The sequence below is a fragment of the Culicoides brevitarsis genome, chromosome 3 (assembly GCF_036172545.1).
Source record: "Culicoides brevitarsis isolate CSIRO-B50_1 chromosome 3, AGI_CSIRO_Cbre_v1, whole genome shotgun sequence".
NCBI classification, from domain to species: Eukaryota; Metazoa; Arthropoda; class Insecta; order Diptera; family Ceratopogonidae; genus Culicoides; species Culicoides brevitarsis.
Window position 1 is genome coordinate 17529199 of NC_087087.1, and position 19654 is coordinate 17548852.

General features: G+C 29.0%; 3 protein-coding genes across 3 annotated transcripts in view; 2 read left to right on the forward strand and 1 right to left on the reverse strand.

Moving 5' to 3' along the window:
• LOC134833849 (M-phase inducer phosphatase-like) overlaps positions 1-19654 on the reverse strand; it is a 151296-nt gene that overhangs the window by 106322 nt on the left and 25320 nt on the right. The gene's annotated exons all lie outside the window — the stretch shown is intronic.
• LOC134833846 (oxysterol-binding protein-related protein 8) overlaps positions 1-19654 on the forward strand; it is a 75366-nt gene that overhangs the window by 8442 nt on the left and 47270 nt on the right. The gene's annotated exons all lie outside the window — the stretch shown is intronic.
• LOC134833346 (UDP-glucosyltransferase 2-like) lies at positions 4325-6145 on the forward strand. The gene is made up of 5 exons (XM_063847644.1): positions 4325-4428; positions 4491-5012; positions 5112-5316; positions 5377-5721; positions 5774-6145. The coding sequence occupies exons 1-5, from the start codon at positions 4397-4399 to the stop codon at positions 6143-6145; spliced, it is 1476 nt and encodes a 491-aa protein (XP_063703714.1). The 5' UTR covers positions 4325-4396.

The following is a 19654-nucleotide window of genomic DNA, read 5'->3' on the forward strand; positions in this document are numbered from 1 at the left end:
ATTAAAATTAAAATTAAAATTAAAATTAAAATTAAAATTAAAATTAAAATTAAAATTAAAATTAAAATTAAAATTAAAATTAAAATTAAAATTAAAATTAAAATTAAAATTAAAATTAAAATTAAAATTAAAATTAAAATTAAAATTAAAATTAAAATTAAAATTAAAATTAAAATTAAAATTAAAATTAAAATTAAAATTAAAATTAAAATTAAAATTAAAATTAAAATTAAAATTAAAAAAATAAAAATAAAATATTCCTCCCCCCTCGACGTAAATTTAGCTTATTATGAAATTAAATTATTTATCTATAAGTAAAATTAATTTCAAAGAGCGATTTTGTTTGCTTTTCTCAGTCCAACAAATCAGAGCAGCAATTAAGTTATTAAAAAAGCAACTAAGGCAACGAAAAAATCATTTCAATGTCAGTTAACAAAAATCATTAATTCAAAAATGAACTCTTTTTTAATTGAATTATTTCAAATTTTTGGATTATTTCCATTTTCAGTAATCAACCAAAAAATAATTTCATCAAAAATTACCACATTTTGGACCTTTTTGGCCTACCAAGCGATGTTTCTAGTCGTATATCAACGATGCAAAATATTTTTTAGTTCACCAATAATGCAAAAAAATTTAATTTACACAGTTCTAAAAATATATGAGCCTTGCTTGATGATGATTGGACTCATTTTGATTTTTATTCCAATTTTCTTTTGTCGAAAGAAATTAAAGAAATATTTCCAAAATTTATTGAAAATGACTGAAAACGAAGCAGAATTCATGGATAAAAGGTTGAAACGAGTACTCAAGTTTCTTTTTGCTGAATGGTTTACATTAATGTTTGCAACTCATTGGCACTTGTTCGCAACTGTGGAAAATATTTTTTTCATTACTTATATGGGTGTGGCTCAAATCACCATTCAGCTAGTTCATACCTTACACTTTTATGTAACTTTGCATTGCATCAACTGCCACTTGAAGGAAATTCAGCAAACTCGGAGGACGAAAAGGAAATTTTCTAAACTTTTAAGAATTTTCAAAATCTATGAAGAACTGAGAAAACTTTTTCATTTGTCAATCAGATGGTTTTGCTTTCAGCAATTTTATCAAATTTTATTGTGCATGAAACGGTTGGAAGATAATTTTTCGAATCTTAAATCAGGAGGTTTTCTCAAGGAATTTAATGTTGTTTTTGCATTATCATTTCTTGTTCCAATATTGATACTGATTTTGCGTGAAGGCGAATTATTTAAACGACAATTTTTAGAGATTGTAGTAGCTACAACTGATGATTATATGAAGACAAATGATACGAAAATCCTTTCGATGTTGTATTTTTTGCAGTTTGAAGAGAGTTTCAATTGGATGTTCAACTATAAAACTGTGATGCAATTAATTAATCAAAGTGGATCGTTTTACATGATTACAAGGCAATTTTCAGACATTTTCGAAAAAATAAAAAATTGAAAAAAATATCCGATCCAGAATTTATGGAAAAAATTCTTATTCATGAAGAAAATATTCTAATTTTTGCCATTTTTAGCAGGTTTTTTTTCACTTAACTTAACACAAAAAGTTGTAAAACTTATGATTTGAAAGAAACTTTTTAAAATTCAAATAAATTGATGGAAAATTATTGATTTTTTTCTTACAACATTGATATAATTTTCATCCGAAATACTTTTGAATATTAATTTTTTTTTAATTAGTAAATAAGAAAAAGTATGTCAAAACTTAAACGTGCATTGGACCAAAATTTTAGAATATGCACTCAAAATGCTTATTTTAGTTTTTCTATAACTTTTGGTTCCAAAACCTTTTTTTGAACTAATTCTAACAAACTACAAAAAAACCCTTGATCTCTTGAGAGATCAGGTTGACCCCTCATGAGTCAATGTGATCCCTTAATAGATCAACCTGATCCCCTTTCGAGTTGGTCATTCGCAGACCCAAAAAGTAGAGACCTTCAAAAGATTATTTTGATCCCTCAAGAGATCAATATGAACCCTTAAGAGGTCAATTCGAATCCTACAAGAGGTCAATTTCATCTCTTCAAGTTGATCTCTTAAGGGTTCATATTGATCTCTTAAGGAATCAAAATAATCTCTTTCAATTTTTAGGGTCTGTGGATGACCAACTAGAAAGGGGATCAGGTTGATCTCTTAATGGATCAGATTGAACCCTTAACGGAACAAATTGATCCCTTAAGAGATCAAAAAATTTCCTTAAGAGATCTATTTGACTCCTGAGGGGTCAACCTGATCCCTTAAGGATTAATCTGACCCGTTTTTCGCCCGTAGAAAGCCAAGCAAATATTCTTGAAACAGAATAATACAAATTCTCGCATTTCAAAATATATGGATTTTTAGTTTCATTTTAATTGTTCAGATTGCACTTGCCTTATTGTATATCTATTAGGTAATAAATTTCATTTGAAATACCTCATTTATTTACTTTTCTTATTCCAATCAATAAATCATCAATTAGGCTATTAAAAAAAATTAGGAGACGCTACGAAAATATTCTTTCAATGTCAGTAAACGAAGGTCATCGTTTTAACTATGAACTCTCTTTTAATTGAATTATTCCAAATTTTTGGATTATTTCCTTTTAGCGTTAACAACCAAAAAATAATTCCATCAAAAATTGCCACTTTTTGGTCTCTATTGGCGTGCCTAGGACTATTCATTGTCGTATATCAACGATGCAAAATATTTTTAAGTTTACCATCACTGAAGAAAAACTTAATTTTCACAGCACTGACAAGATATTCACCCTGCTTGATGATGATTGGACTATTTTTGATATTTTCTCCAATTTGGGTTTGTCGAAGGAAACTGAAAATATATTTCCAAAATTTGCTGAACCTATCGGAAAACGAAGCAGAATTCATAGACAAAAAATTGAAATTGGTATTGAAATTTCATTTTATTGAATGGTTTGCATTTGTAGTAGATTCTGCACTTTACATCGAAAAAGACTCAACAGCAGACAGATCCGTTGGATTTATGTTTCTAATTTTGGTTCAACAAACATTTCAATTGATTTATGCTTTGCAAATTTATGTCATTTTTCATTCCATGAACTGGTATTTGGCGAAAATCAAAGTGACTCAAAGTTCGAGAAGAGTTTTCTCCAAACTTTTGAAATTATTCAAAGTTTATGGCCAGCTAAAAAAACTTTTTTATTTGTCAATTAGATTCATTTTCTTGCAAGGATTTTACGATTGGAATCTCGGCATGAAGCGTTTTGAAGATAACTTTTCAAAAAATCAAGAAAACGTGGTCGTTTCGCGAGAAATTGTATTTATTTTTTCATTTACAATTCTCGTGCCCATATTGATTCTACTAATCCACGAAGGCGAGATCTTTGAGAAACAAACTTCAGAACTGATTGAAGCAACAATTGATGAATATTCGAAAGCAAAAGATCCACAAATTTTGTCGTTGCTGTATTTTTTGCAGTTCAAAGAGAGCTATAATTGGATGTTCAACTATAAAACCGTGATGCATTTTATAAGTCAGAGTGGCTCTTTTTATGTAATAATAAGACAGTTTTCGTACATTTTGGAACATTAATGTTTTTGCAACAGTGGAAAATGTGTGAAAAATAAACAAATTTTATTTTTTTTATAAAACGAACAAATAAATGTGAAGTTCCTGAAAAATCTTGTTTTCATTTTTTTAGCTATTAAAATCAAGATAAATTTGAAAAAAATGTACTTAAGGCGTCATCCATTAAAGGCGTCGGCAGTTTAGGGGGGGGGTGGGGTTCATCAAATTTACGACGGATTCCGACGAGGGGGGGAGGGGGTAAACAGAAATGTACGACGTCGTAAAAATATGCCATATTCACGATTTAAAAAATTTTTGTTTTGAATTATTTAAAATAATTTTTAAAGTATTTCAGACTTAGTTCAGACTTTTTTCAAATTTTCATTTAATTGAGTTTTTTTTCAAATTTTTCACGAGCTTCTATTGAAATTTGAACTGATACTAAAAATTTCCTTCTCAATGAGGGGGGGGGGGTCATGTTAAAAAACACGTCGTAAATTAGGGGGGGTTGTTGGATTTCGACGGTTTACGATTATAGGGGGGTGGGGGTCAAAAAATGCCCTTTTTTTGCCGACGCCTTTAATGGATGACGCCTTAAACAATGACACAACAATTTAAAAACTTATTGTAGCACAAAATATCTTGTAACCTTCAAAATAAATGATTTTGCGCTTCATATAACGTTTAACTAATTTTCATCACGCAAGCTATTTGTTTGATTTGAAAAATAAAAAAGTGATCAGTTTTTATCAATAATGCAAGCGATCAGCATCATTTTCTTACTTTTACATTTTTTCATATCCATTTCCAAAGTGGAAAATGTTAATATTTTGGGACTGATGGCAGTTGCGTCTCCAAGTCATCATATTTGGTAAGAAATTATTTTAAAATAATTTTTTTATTTATTTTAAAACGAGATTTTTTAATTAAAAGGAACAACGCCTTAATGCAAGCACTTGCTGAAAAAGGTTACAACGTCACAGTCCTATCGCCTGACATCGAAACTCGTGATATTCCTCCAACGCTTCACTACATTCACGCAGAAGAAACTTACAACACAATTGCAAAAAGTCCCAATGGTTTAAATTTACTTGGAGGAGTTGATAATTCAGCATTTGAAGAAAGCAAGACTCCATGGCGTTTTGGAGAGCTTGGATGTCGTGGAATAATCAACTCGAAAGGTTTTCAAACTCTTTTGAATTATCCTGATGATTTTCATTTTGATGCGGTCATTTATGATTTTACATGTGGCCCATGTTTGCTTGGGTTTGTGCATAAGTTCAACTATCCTCCGTTGATTGGAATAACGGCTTTTGGAACACCTCATTATACGAACGATATTATGGGAGGACACAAGGCAGACGCTTTTGTACCACATTTTGCTCTGGAATATGGAAATGATATGAACATAATTGAACGGTTTCATAATGTTTTGGTGCATGGATTTGATTACATGTGAGTAAAATTTTCTATTATTTAAATAAATCCTATTTTCAAACGAACCTGTAAACTTTGTTCTACCTACCTGTCAAATAATTTTCTAAATTTCTTTAGGTATCGCGAATTCATAGCTATCCCAACGCAAGACGCAATGATGCGAGAATATTTTCCTTCAAGTCCAAATTTTGGTGAAATTGAAAGAAAAATGCGAGTAGCCTTGGTCAACACTCATTTTTCTGTCGAATATACTGAACCAACACCTCCAAATATCATTCAAGTTGGGGGCCTTCAAATCAAGAAACCAAATATTTTACCAGAGGTAATTCTTTAACTAAATTTCAAGTTTTTAAATCTAATTGAACTTTTATCCTATTTTTAGCGAATCAAATCATTTATCGAATCCTCTAAGAAAGGAACAATCCTTTTTTCTCTTGGTACAAATATGAAAAGTGAATTAATGGATGATTCTCGTAAGTTAGCATTTCTCTCGGCATTTGAGCAGTTTCCAGATTACCATTTCCTATGGAAATACGAGTCAGATAATTTACCTACAAAGAAAATCCCTAAAAATGTTATGCTTTCACCTTGGCTGGACCAAAACAGTATCTTAGCTCATAGGAATGTCGTTGCTTTTATAACGCATGCTGGTCTTCTTAGCACTCATGAGGCTGTTTGGTGGGGAAAACCAATGATTGGAATACCAATATTTTGTGATCAACATCGAGTAAGAATTTTTTTACTAAAAAACTTTAAAATAATATAAAATTATTTTTTAGAATCTGGCCAAATCAATTCATTCTGGTATAGCCATTAAATTGCCTTATCAGACAATATCCAAGGAAACTGTTACAGAAGCTCTGAATGAAATTTTGACCAATGAAAAATATACCAAAAATGCAAAAATACGATCAAAATTGTTCCAAGATCAACCACAAAGTCCTCTGGATCGTGCAATATTCTGGGTAGAATGGACAATTCGTCATAAAGATAATTACACAGCTATTGAGTCGCCAGTAAAAACATTGGGACCGTTCAAAGCAAATATGTTTGATATGATATCAGCTCTTGCACTAGTTTTGGTAGTTTTTGCGTATTTTTTGGGGAAATATTGTAAAAATGGTGAAAAATCTCATGTGAAAAAGGATTAATTTATTGTTGAAGAAAAAATACAACTTTGCAATGAACATTTACGTGTAAAGCAATCAACGTACTTCTGAAAGTAAATGTTTCTGCCACAAATCACAAATATCAAACAAGAAAACGATAACATTTTTTGATACCTCGTTCCAGAACAAACCATAGTCGCAATAGTATTCTTCATGAATAAATCAACTACTTTAATTACCTTCCATCATTTATAGGAACCTCACCAAACTACACAATCTCGAAAAGACTTCTGAAAATTCACATCATATCTATCAACTAAACCTATTTCTCTCAAGCAGAGCTAAACAAACCCTCCCAGTTACCATTTTTTCTCTCTTTTTCTTTTTCAACAAATTTATCATCTCATTCATCCACAATTCAATATCATCCACTGTCAAGGAAGTCCTATTTAGCAGCTTTAAGCTGTTAAGATCCTCCGTCTAAGTTAACGATACTGTAAATTTAAAGTATTTAACTTTTTACTTATTAAATTTCTGGGCTATGTAAAAAATTATGCTCCTTTGTTGCATCCATATTTTTGATCAAGTTCGAAAATTTTGTGCCTGAAATTAGATTAGATATTAATCTGGATTTTAAAAGGTCATTAACTTCATATTAGACCAGACAAAAATATTGATTTTCAAAGCATCAATTTTATTAGATACCTGAATTTGACAATTATCAAAATAAAGTTCCATTTTTTCCAATCAAGGTTGATATAAATTACTCAGTGAATAAAAAGGAAACTTATATTTCAACTTTTCTTTAGTTGTCCAGAATAAGGGTTTTAATAATGAACTCTTTTTTGATAAAATTATTCCAATTTTTTGGATTATTTCCATTTTCCTTCATTAAAAAAGATCGTGAAATTAAGAATTCAAAAATTACTAAATTTTGGTCTTTATTGATGTTTTTCATTATATTTCAAGTCATATTTCAACGATGCAAAGCATTTCAACAATTTTCATTGTATAAGAAAAATATAATTTTTACGACGCTCTCAAAATTTCAACCTTGCATTACGATGGTTGGACTTTTTCTTGTATTCATTCCATTTTGGTTTTGCCGAGGAAAACTACAAAAATATTTTCAAAATTTAAATAATTTAAATGAAAATGAATCAAAATTCATTGACAAAAAGTTGAAATTTGTACTAAAATTCTTATTTCTTGAGTGGAGTGTAATTTCCATTGAAAATCTTTTTTCTTATTATGTTGAATTTTTCAAATACAGTGACTTCACATTTTATCTTTACTTAATGTCTCAAAACACGTTTCAATTAATTTATGCCTTGCAAATTTACGTCGCATTTCACTACATGAATTTATATTTGATGAAAATACGGAGGATTCTAAACCCAAAAACCGTGTTCACCAAACTTTCAAAATTATTCAAAATTTATAAACTGCAAAGACAACTTTTTCATTTATCAATCAGATGCATCTTGTTCCAAGGATTTTATGACATCAACATTGGCATCAAACGTATCAACGATTACTTTTTCTACGAACTTTCGAATATTTTTAAAGAAATATCAATTATCATGATATTTACGTTTCTTTTACCTTTATTGATGTTACTTTTGCACGAAGGCGAGATTTTTGATCAACAACTATCAGAAATATTCAGAGCAACAACTGATAAGTATTTGGAGACAAAAGAACCACAAGAGCTTTCGTTGTTGTATTTCTTGCAATTTCATCAGGAGAGGTTTAGTTGGATGTTCAACCATAGAACTGCGATGCGGTTCATTGCTGAAACTGGCTCATTGTACATGATCACAAAACAGTTTTCATACATTCTGGAAAATTAATCACTGTCAACTGTAAATCGGAGAAGGATGGTCAAAATTTCTTTTAAAAAAATTACGAAAAAGGTCAGATTTATGAACAAGGAAAATTTGATAAAAATTTAAAATCAAAAAAAACTTTTTGAATAATTTTTTAATTAAAATGTATATCTTTTAAATACCGTTTTAAAAAATAAAAATTAATATTAATTTAATAATTTAAATCAGGTTTGAAAATACTTCCAGTCAAAAAAAACTTATAGCTTTGCAAGTAAAAGTTGACTTTTGATTTAAAAGTTAAAAGTAAAAGATATTTAAGCTTATTAAATTTTACTTAAGTAAAAGTTTTAAGTCAATTAAGTCAAAATTAAAAACTTAATTTTCCAAAAAATTCAATTTTTTTTTTTTACTTTCGAAAACATTTTTTGAAAAATTAAGCTTTGAATTTTTGAAACAAGCTTTGAAACAATTTTACTTAAGCTTAAGTAAAAGTCAATTTCAATTTGACTTAAGTCAATTCACTTGACTTAATTCAGAAAATTTTTAATTTTTTTTACAAAATAATGACCAAAATTCTTTAAAAAGTAAAAAGGTAATTGACTTATGAACTTAAGCAGAAGTAAAAGGCCTATTAAGTCAAAATATTTTTTTACTTTTACTCAAGTCAAAGATTAAGCCTCAAAAATTAAAAGCCGAAAGTTTTTTCGACCCTGAATAATTTAATTTAATTTATTTCAATTTATTAAAAAAAAAAATAAAAATTAATTGCTTTTAAATATTTTTTTTATAGAAATAATTTCATTAAATCAAAAATTTTATTTAAAAAATTTATTGATGAAATACAAAAATGATCCTTATTTGACTTTTAAGATTTTTAGATTACTTATTTTCAATTATCATAAAAATTTAGTCTCTCGACTAATTTCTAAGTATTATTATTCATATTAAATATTTCCATTTTGAGCATAACCAAACAACAACAAACCTCAATTTCATCAATCAGAACATCAATTAAGGTAAGTGACACCAGAATAATCTACATTTTACATGAAAATCCATCACCAGTAAAACTTTTAGTGTCATCAAATCAAGAATGAATTCCTTCTTGATCGAATTATTCCAAATTTTCGGATTATTTCCGTTTTCCTACAACGAACTTAACCGCAAAGTTACCATTTCAAAGCTTTCGAGACTTTGGTCCTTATCAGCATTTTTCATCTTAGCTGCAATGGCATACAGTCGAGCCCAAACTTACTTGCACCTTCCATGGGAGAAGAAAAATTTAATTTTCACGGCTCTTATGAAGTACACACCATGCTTGATTCTGATTCAATTGAGCTTGGAATTTGTTCGGATTTGGTTTTGCCGAAGAAAATTACAGAAATATTTCCAAAATTTACTGGAATTAAGTGACACCGAGTTTATGGACAAAAACTTGAAATTCGTACTAAAATTTTTATTTTTTGACTGGTGCGCTTTCGTCATTCAGTGCCACGTTTTCTTCTACATTCCAGCAACAATTTACATGATTTTATCCGTAAATTTTATGATAATTAGTCAAGTTACGTTCCATTTCGTTGACATTTTGCAAATTTATGTCGCTTTGCACTGCATGAATGGATATTTGAGAAAAATTTCAAAAACTCGTAGTACAAAAAGACTTTTTGCCAAACTTTTGAGAGTTTTCAAAGTTTATGAGCAACAAAGAAAATTATTCCATTTATCAACAAGATTGATATTATTTAAAGGATTTTACGATTTGTTGGTCGGAATAAAGCGTTTGGAGGATTATTTGATGTATCATCAAGCCAGAAATATGGAATTGTCACGAGAAATCACTTTTATCTTTTCATTCACGATTTTTACGCCAATTTTGGTCCTACTTTTGCATGAAGGCGAAAAATTTGAACAAAAACTTTCGGAGATTTTAATAGCAACCACCGATAAATATTCGAAGACCAAAGATCCGCAAGTCCTCTCGTTGCTGTATTTTTTGCAATTTAAACAAAAATTTAATTGGATGTTCAATTATAAAACGTTAATTTTCTTCATTACCGAAAGTGGCTCCTTTTACATGATAATGAGACAATTTTCTGACATTTTTGAGGATTAACGCTTCATTGCTCCTGAAATGTTTTGACATCCTTCCAATAATTTAATGGATATCACTTACTAGTCATTAATCGCCTTGCCTCCAGTAAAATGGGTCGTTTTTACTTTTTCATCCTGCAATTATGCGGAATTTTTCCTTTTAAAATCACAAATAAGAAAAAAGTCGTTTACTGCAAATTCTGGCACTTTTGGGGAATTTTCATCACAATTTTCAACATCATCATGTCAACTTTTCGGATTTTTATACTCAACGAAATTCCTGTGGACACAAATTTCGGCAGCGTCATCTACTTTGTGCTGTTCCGGTACCAAGGAGAATTCGTGTTAAGTGGAACCCTCCTTCAAAGTTGCCCGATTTTGATCAAACCAATTTTCCGGGACTTGCAAATTTACGTTGAAACGACTGTCAAAACGATAAAAGTCTCGAAATTTAATGTAAAAATGTTTTTTGCATTTTTGGTGGTTTTCAGCATTTTTGTGATTTGCGTGCAAAAATACGTTTTCCCGCCAGAAATAGATTTTCTCTTGGCTCTGGAGTTGTGGACGAATTTGATGCAATCGATTTTCAGCATGATTTATTTTTCGCAGTATTTTATCGTTTTGAGTGGAATTAATGAAAATTTGAAGGAAATTCAGCAAAAAATCTTCGAATGTAGAGAAATTCCGAATTATAATAAAAAGTTTTTGTGGAAAGAAACGGTATGGAAGCTGGATCAGACTTTGAAGACATACGAGTATTTTTCGAGGATTTATTATTGGTTCATCCAGATGATGAAGTGTCAAGTTTATTACGAAACAGTGCTGGGATTGAAGTTTATCGAAGATTTGTTGCATGCGAAGGAAATCATTAAAGAGACGGAAATGGTTTATATTTTTTGGCATATTTATGGGATGATTATGTATGGTATGTTTGTGCGGCAATGTCATGAATTTCAGGAAAATGTAAGTAGAATATTTTTTTTTTCTTTAATTTTTTACAAATTTAATTTTTTTAATTTAAGGTTAAGTCAAAAAAAAATTACAAAAATTACAGTTCTGGTTTTTAGACCAAATTTCACCAGGGTTTAATCTAAAGTTTTGTAAAAAGTCAAACATTTTGCTTTTAATATTTTTTATAATTTGCTTGAAAAACATGAAAAATTAAATTTCATAAATTAGTTCAACGGATAATTCAAAATTTTATTAAAATTTTCTGAAATAATATTAATAAGGTAAAAAGAGCTGAAAATTTGAAAAATTTAGGTAAATTCAAAATTTCGAATTTTTTAAAAAATTTATTCATTTTGAAAATTTTAGATCAACTTTATATTAAACATTTTTCAGAATAAAAAAAATTTTTTTCAATTTTCAAAATCATTTTTAGTCATTAGGTATTCATTATTTATAAAGATTTAAAGATTTTTATTAATAAAGATTTATTTATTTAATTTAATTTGATTTCAGAACATTTCAATTTAAATATTGAAACAAAAAAATTTAATTTTAATTTAACAAAATTTTCAATACAAAAATAAATAATTTTGAGAAAATTTTAAAAAATTAAGAAAATACAGTCGCTTTTGATCTAATTTTCAACTTTTTATTTTTATTTTGCCCCATTGGATTTTCGACATTTTTGGAGAAAAAGTTTTAAAAAAAATTGTGCAGCTTAGAAAAACATTAATTAACAAATTTAAATCCATTTTAATTGAATTAAAAGTTTTAAATAATTTGCTTTTCTGCTTCTACTTCTGCTTAAGCAAAAGCAAAATGTAAATTGCTTTTTGCTATTGCCTGCAAGCTAAAACTTTTGCTTTAGTCAAAGCAATAAAGCAAAAGCTAAAGTCGATAGCAGTTCAAGTCCTGAATTTCACAAAACAATTTACTTTTTGAACAAAAAATTATAAACAAAGTCAAAGTATTTGACTTAAAAAAAAAACTTAAGTGACGTAAGGCTTAAGTTTTAGTTCGTTGTTTTCAAAATATGCCCAAATTCATTAAAAAATAGTTGGAAAAAATTTTAAATATTTTTTTATTTCTTAAGTTTCTAATTTTTCATGGTTTAAGTTAATTTAAGTTTGAAGCTTAAGTTAAGTTTGACTTAAGTAAAATTAATCAACTTTTAACTTTACTTTAAATTCTTAATTCAAGCCATAAAAGCCTTCGTTAATTTTCAACAGAGCTGTAAAATTTTATGACTTTAACTTAAAACTAAACTAAAAAGTCACTTAAGTTTGCATTAAGTCAAATTATTTGACTTAATTTACTAATTTTTTTTTTTCAATGTAAAAAACGGATTTTTTTTCCTTAAATTAGGTCGAAATTTCAAAAAACATTTGACTGAATTTAACTCTTTCTTAAACTTAAGCTTTAGTCAAAAGTCAAAATATTCTTTTGACATAGACTTAAGTTACAGTTCTATAAGTCAGACATGTTTTATAAGCTTAAGTTTAAATCTTAAGTTTTTGCAGCCCTGAATTTAAGTTAAAAAAATATTTTGTCGTAAGCCTAACTAAAATCAACGAAAATTTAACTTAAAATTTAAATTAAACTTAAGTGACTAAAACTTAATCTTAAGTCAAATAATTTTAACTTAACATGTTTTGCAGCTCTGAAACAATAAAATAATTTTTCATAAAAATTCTTAGTTTCAGAAAGTCTCGACCGCCCTGCTAAACCTCCATATCGAAAGATTCAACGGACCCACATTATCCCGATGGTATCTCACACAATTTACTGAATTCGAAGTCAACATCAACTTTGCAGACCTTTTCCAGTTCCTCGCTAACGTTTGTTCCTACTACGTTATCACCTTACAATTCTCAATGGTTTTTGACTAAATAAAATTTCTTTGTTTCACGTTTGTTAATTTTTTAATTAATTTATGCCAAAAACAATAACCAGGTGCAAAAAAAATAGTTTTAGAGAAAAAAATGAAATATCGCGCACTTCGACCCTTATTTTATGTGCGCGATCGCTCTGTCTTATATACTTTATCTATCTATTAGGGGGCATCGAACCGCACACATATGGCGCTCTGTGTCTATTTCATCAAGTTTTGTTCGAAATTAAATTTAAAAAAAAAACTAAAGGAACTAGAATATTTACATAATTTTTATGTTTTTTAGAATAAATTTAATGGTGCGATAAATAAATTCTTGGATCGCGATTGACGAGTTTTTTTTTGAGTGAGCTCGGAACCTATGCTACCGAATAATTTTATAATTTTTATTATATACAAAGAGCAAACAGCTGATTTCCGTGTCTCTGTGTGTGTCGTGAATAAATAAAAAGGGGATTCCTTGTTTGTTTGCTGGTACATAAGGACACACATTGACGACGATGCACTTCGAGAAACATGTACTGCGAGTGAGTAAATATTACCTTTACGGTTCTTTTATTTTTATAAATAATTTTTTTCTTCGTCCTTACAGCGAACGAGACTCATTCAAGCAAGAATCCAGGGGTCTGGAAAACCATATGGTAAATTCCCGCGCGCACATATCTCTCTCTATGTGTCACAAAAACACAGCTGAGTCATGCCATTGCACGTAATGAGACTCGATAATTGCCCTGCACAACTACAAAATTGCAAACAAAACAGGGTCAAATTGAAAAAAAAAACAAAGAAATATTGCACTTTAATGATCATTCCACTTCTGTGTGCATCGAAATTTCTTTTGTTTTTAGCATTTTTTTTTTTTTCGAGATCATTAACATAACTGCGTTAAATTTCATGCCACCGTTAATTATTATTAAAAATATCGGCGGTAAAATTATTTTCGAGCTTAGGTGTCTGTGAAATTTATTCATCTATTCCTTTCGTATAAGTGCATTTTTAAGGACAGTCGTTCGGCTTAATTGTTATTAAAAATGCATATTTTTTGTACGAAACAATTCTCGCGTCGTCCTCCTTCTGTCAGCGCGCACATAAAAGACAATGTGTATGGGAAATTAGTTGATAGCACGAGCCAAATCGTTCACGCACGCAACAAAATTACTACAATTTTTTCGGTGAAACATCTGTTCATGAATATTTTTATGTGTGACGACACACAGCGGTGTGGAGAGTTTAGTGGCGAAGGACATTTGACGAGTACTTATTGAAGGAATTTTACGGTAAGTTGTCTAGGATTAAAGAATTTTTGAAATTGGAGGAATTTTAGCTCAGCTGGAATAGTTTATAGCGTTAATGAGTTGAGGTACTTAAAAAATTCTTTAATTTATGAAATTAATTGAGAATTTTTTTAAATGTTTAAAAATTTTATTCTTAAAAAAATAAAAATTTATTAATGAAAAATTTTATGAATAAAAAATTAATTAATAATTAAATTAAATAAATTTTAAAAAATCAAAAATAAATTTAATTCTTAAAAAAAATAAATTAATTCATTAAAAATTTCTTGAATAAAAAAGTAATTAATAATTTAATTTAATAAATTTAGAAAAAATCCGAAATATAAAAAAATATAAGAAAAATCAACCAATTTTTTGCTCATTTTAATAAAAAAAAAATCGACCTAAAAATGTTGATTTTCACATAAAATTATATAAAATATATTTTTTAATTAATTTTTATTTAATTTAATTAATTTTTAATTATTTTTTAATGAGTAAGGCCGTTCTAAAATTTTTTTCGATGTTTTTGTCCCAAAAGACTTTTTTGCTCCCCAATTTTTTGATGAGTTTTGAGTTTTAAAATACTTTTTTATACAAAATGACAAAATTTTAACAATTTTTAGACCTTAATGAATATTTTAGTTGTTTTATGGTAAAAATATTTGATAATTTAAAATTGATCTCAGAATATTTCTAGTTAAAAATTTAGACAAAAAAAACTTCATAAAATTAACTGCCAAAAAATTTTGAAAAATGATTTTTTTTTTAAATATTTTTAGAAGAGAAAATTTATGTTAAATTTCGTTTTTCAATACAAAAATTCTTAAAAATTGAAAATATTTTAAAAATTTTTTTAAAGTTTCTTAAAAAAATTAAAAAAGACCAAAAAACGGTCAATTTTGATGAAATTTTAACTTTTTTTATGGGGACCCATGGACAAAAACATAGAAAAAAATTGGAGCGTGCTAATTTTCGTAAAAAAAAGTTTAACTAAATTTTAACTTAAAATGATTAAAAATTTTTAAAATTAAAATTTTCTCTTTAATTTAGGGTTACCCGTAAACTTCGTTCTACTCATCGTAAAAAGAACAATTTTATGAGAAAAAACAAACTTATTAGAGAGAAAAAGACAAGAATAATTTTTTGGCTCAAAACTTTTAATTTTTTCAAACCAACTTCCTAAATCTTTTTTTTTTGTTTCTAGCAATATTCAACTTAATTCTTATCACATCTAGATATCTTTTCACTTAAAATAAATTTCTGCTCTACTTATCTCATATTCCATTCCATAACCTATTACAAAACACCGCATTACGCGTAGGGAATCCAAGGCCACCACATCTCCCTCGTGAACATAATTGAATATTATTATTACATCAGCAGACAGTCCTCGGCAGACCATTTTTTGATGGACACTTACTTGCCTGACCTACTTGTTAGTTCAATTGCATCGTGACGATTAAATTATAACATGCACAATTGTTCCTCATTATCATCGTCGTCTCTGTTTTCGTCGCAAAACCAAGAAAAATCAAGAAGCGGGGAAAAAATTTGCTCAGCTGTTACAAGAACAAGACCAAGCAATGTTTCGTAGCACGTGCGCTTGTACTTACTACACCTTCTTACTATAATTATTTATGAAAAAAAAAACATTTTTAAAAATTCACGTGCAGAAAAGACACCGAATTTCACTTTCAGTAGATACCTAAGAATTTAATGCAATATAAAAACGACTTCCGTGCTGCAAACATACAAAAGATTTCGGATGTTAAAAAAAGAACAAAATTTATGATAATATGGCAACATCCTTCGCTTTTTAGTGCATTTAAAAATTTATTTTTAAAATAATGGGATGGTTTGTCCGTCTGTCCGTAACGTTGAGTCTTTTTGCCGTTTGCTAATTCAAACTTTTTTTAAATAAATTTGTTGATTTAAATTTCACATATAAATAAACAGAAGCCCTCAAGTAGGTAATTAATTTGAAGAAAATATTTAAAAAGGACTTTTCTATTGGGAAATTTGTCTCGAATGGGAAATTTCGGAAAAACCTGGAAAATTTCATTTCAATCGGAAAAATATAAAATATCGGAAAATATTCTTTTTTTATTCAATAGTTTTTGAAAAATTGAAAAAAGTTAAGATTTTAAAATGTTCGAACCTTAGAGACAACCTTCGAGAAAAACCTCAAGAAACCCCCAAAAAAAATGTGGAAAAAATGGGAAAAACTTCGGAAGAAACCAGAAAATTCAGAATCACAATATTTCGAAAAACCTCAAATGAGCCATAAAGTCTATTGAGCAACGTTGAAGTAAAAAAATTGTGGAAAACTGTGAATAAATGGTGGAAATCTTCGAAAATTTCTTTCCAATCGGAAAAATTTCATTAAATTTTTATGAAAGTCTTAAGAGCGACTTGGAATGACAAAATTTAAAAAAAAAATCGGAAAACTCGAAGAAAGTCGTAAAAAATTAGACAAAATTGGAAAATCACCAAATATCATTTTAAAGAGTATTTTTTAAAGCGTAACCTTAAACTATGAAAAAATTCAAAATCAAGGCTTTTCAAAATGCGCTGAAGCTGTTTGTTTCATAAAACGCTTTTCAATTTTTTTTTTTCTTACTTTTCTGGTCGACATGGATGGCGTTATGACTAAATACAAGCAAAAATTGACAAGATACGAAGGAAGACGACAAAATAAGATCAAGGTGAACTTTGTTTGTTATGTAAATTATGTGCGGTCTTTTTTTCAGTCTGTTAGGATTTGAGGAATTTCGTCATGTTCGTCTTAATAAAGACGCAATTTTTTGCTCTAATTTCTAATGAATAAAAGAGTTGGCGCACAAAAGAGCATTCAAATTCCTTCTTTACAAAAAAAACAATCGTTTATTTAGAAATCCATGAAATCTAATAAGAAGATAAAAAGTGCGTTCAAAAGAGAAATTCTTTTAATTATTTCACAGGAAGCACTAAATATAAAAGCACTTGTAACGCACATGAATTCAACGTTTTTTTTTTTCATCGTTTCTCGTAATTTTCAATTCTTATGCTCCATTTTATGGCAACACATATGCGTTTCGTTCACGGTTCAAAGGAATCGTTGTTGTTGTTGTTGTGGGTTTGGTCGAGATTTTTATAAGACGTAACAACGCCAACATTGAAAAAACAGACCACGAGCCCTTTTTCTTTATGTGTGTTTATGTAAGAACATCACTGAACCGCGAAACACATAAAGAAACGAATGTAAGAAGCCGTGACCCGAGAAACTTTTTCTACGAAACATAATTAAGTTCTAACATAAACGTAGAAATGCACACTTGAGTGACCGTGCGTCGTTATGGTCTTGGAATGATTACGTGCAGTCCTGTACAAAAGCTGTACATAGGAAGGATATAATTGCTTTAGACTCGTTGCATGAAGTTTTACATAGGAAGAAAATGATTATTACAAAAATCGCTGAAATAGAACATAAAAAATTATTGTACGTAAATGGCGCAATTTCAACAACTTTAGCAGGTTCCTGACATGCATGGTTGACAAAATATTTGTGTTTTGTGCGACAGGTTCATGTCCTGTTTTAGTCACCAGGACTTTTACTTCCTGTCATTGTTGTTGTAAAAGGAAACTTGCACGATAAAGGGGTCGATCAGCATGTGCCCCAGTTTGTTTAGTATTGAAACAGAAGGACAAGTGCATTGAAATTTTTCATTTCAAGTGTCGGTGAACCGAGAAATTGTTTTTTTTTTTGCTTTGTCTGGGTTTTACTGAGGTAAGAAATTGAATTTTTTAATAATAAATATTTCTTTTACAGGATCAAGGAAGAAAATAATCTATTGGTATAAAATAAAATGGACGCTTTAATTCTAAAAAAAAATCAGAAGATAGTTTCTCGAAAAGTCCTTGGTTAAATTAAAGGACATTTCAAATAAGAAATTGCTGCTGAATTTCGAAAAGAAAGCTCTTTGTTTCATATTTGGTCCAAACTCGAGAACGGGAACTTCCGAAGATGTTGAAACTTCGAATGTTTAAATGAAAAATCAAATGATCACTAGCGAGACTCTTACAAGGCATCTGAAGATGAACTCTTCAAAGAGAAACAATCCAAAAAGTAAAAATCAAAAATTATTTAACTGAAAAGTCAGATTTACAACTCTCTCTCTTAACTTATAGCTTTATTTCCCATAATATACAAAATTGTTTGGTTATCCCAAACTGGAGTGGCTTAAAAAATTTAAATTTACAACTAATGAATCAATGTATCTTTGGACTGACAAGACTTCAGAAGAGGGCAATACGTTATGTTTTCTGCATGGAATACAGGAATGATGTCTTATCCACTCAAAAAATTTACATAAAATACGACATTCCAAAGCTCACATTTGTTGTCGGCATGAGTTTTGATATAACTGTCTACAAGATCAAGAATTCCCTGATTAGACTTTCGATTTCATATATTTTGATTTAGGAGGATTGCATAGCAGTAGGAGTCTTGGTTATGGCCCTGAGCCTTGTTCCAGTAGTAGTATGCAGTTAATAAACGTGTATATGAATTGTTTCTGCATCAATGTGATGAAAAAATCATGAAAAAAAATTAACGAATGACAACAATGGACTATGTGACGACGAATTTGATAAAGCAAAACACCTTTTTTAAAGAGGAAATATATTAAGTGAAAAATTTTTTTATTCAATAATATTTGGTATAGCTAAAGGTACATTTATTTTTAATATTCTACAAATCACTTACAGACATCTAAAAAAAAATTAATCAAAATTCAATTTATTCATCAAGCACATCAGAAAACTGCATTGTGATGACATAAAATGATACAATCTGACTCGCAAGACAATAAATCATTTTATGCGTAAAGGTCCATTTCTCACACTTGCTGAACTTGATATAATTCAATAACGACAACTTTTTCGGACATTTTGTTTCTCGAAACTGCTCATTCGTAGCTACCAGCAAAGAATCAATTCGCTCCTTAAAAATTTCTCCTTCAAGAAGAATTGCCAAGAGTAACGGGACATGCACTAGGTACCAGAAAAATGTAAAAAATTCTTTTGAGTTTGCTGTGTAATGCAGAATATGATCCTCGAGACGTTTCAATCCGGTGACAAAATCGTAAAAATTTTCAAATAGAGCAAAATTCATGTAGCAACTGGAGACATAACCAAAATTCTTGTAAACTTTCATTATTTTACTGAAGTCAATATAAGTTAACACTTTTAATTTGCACAAATGATCCACAATTAAATTGATTCCAACAAATAAATGCAGCATGTGAACAGATCTGAAAATCGATTGAACAAACGAAACAATAAGGTCTGTACGGTCCTCACCAGTTTCAACATCTGGAATGTAATAAACATACATTCCTATAATTAAACAAATCCACTCAAATAATGTTAATACGATCATAAGTTTCATCCAGTTGTTCCAATGACTCGTTGAAGAAAGTGCCAGCAAATTTTTCAAATATTTCTTGAGTCGACGATAAGACATGTAAAGCGT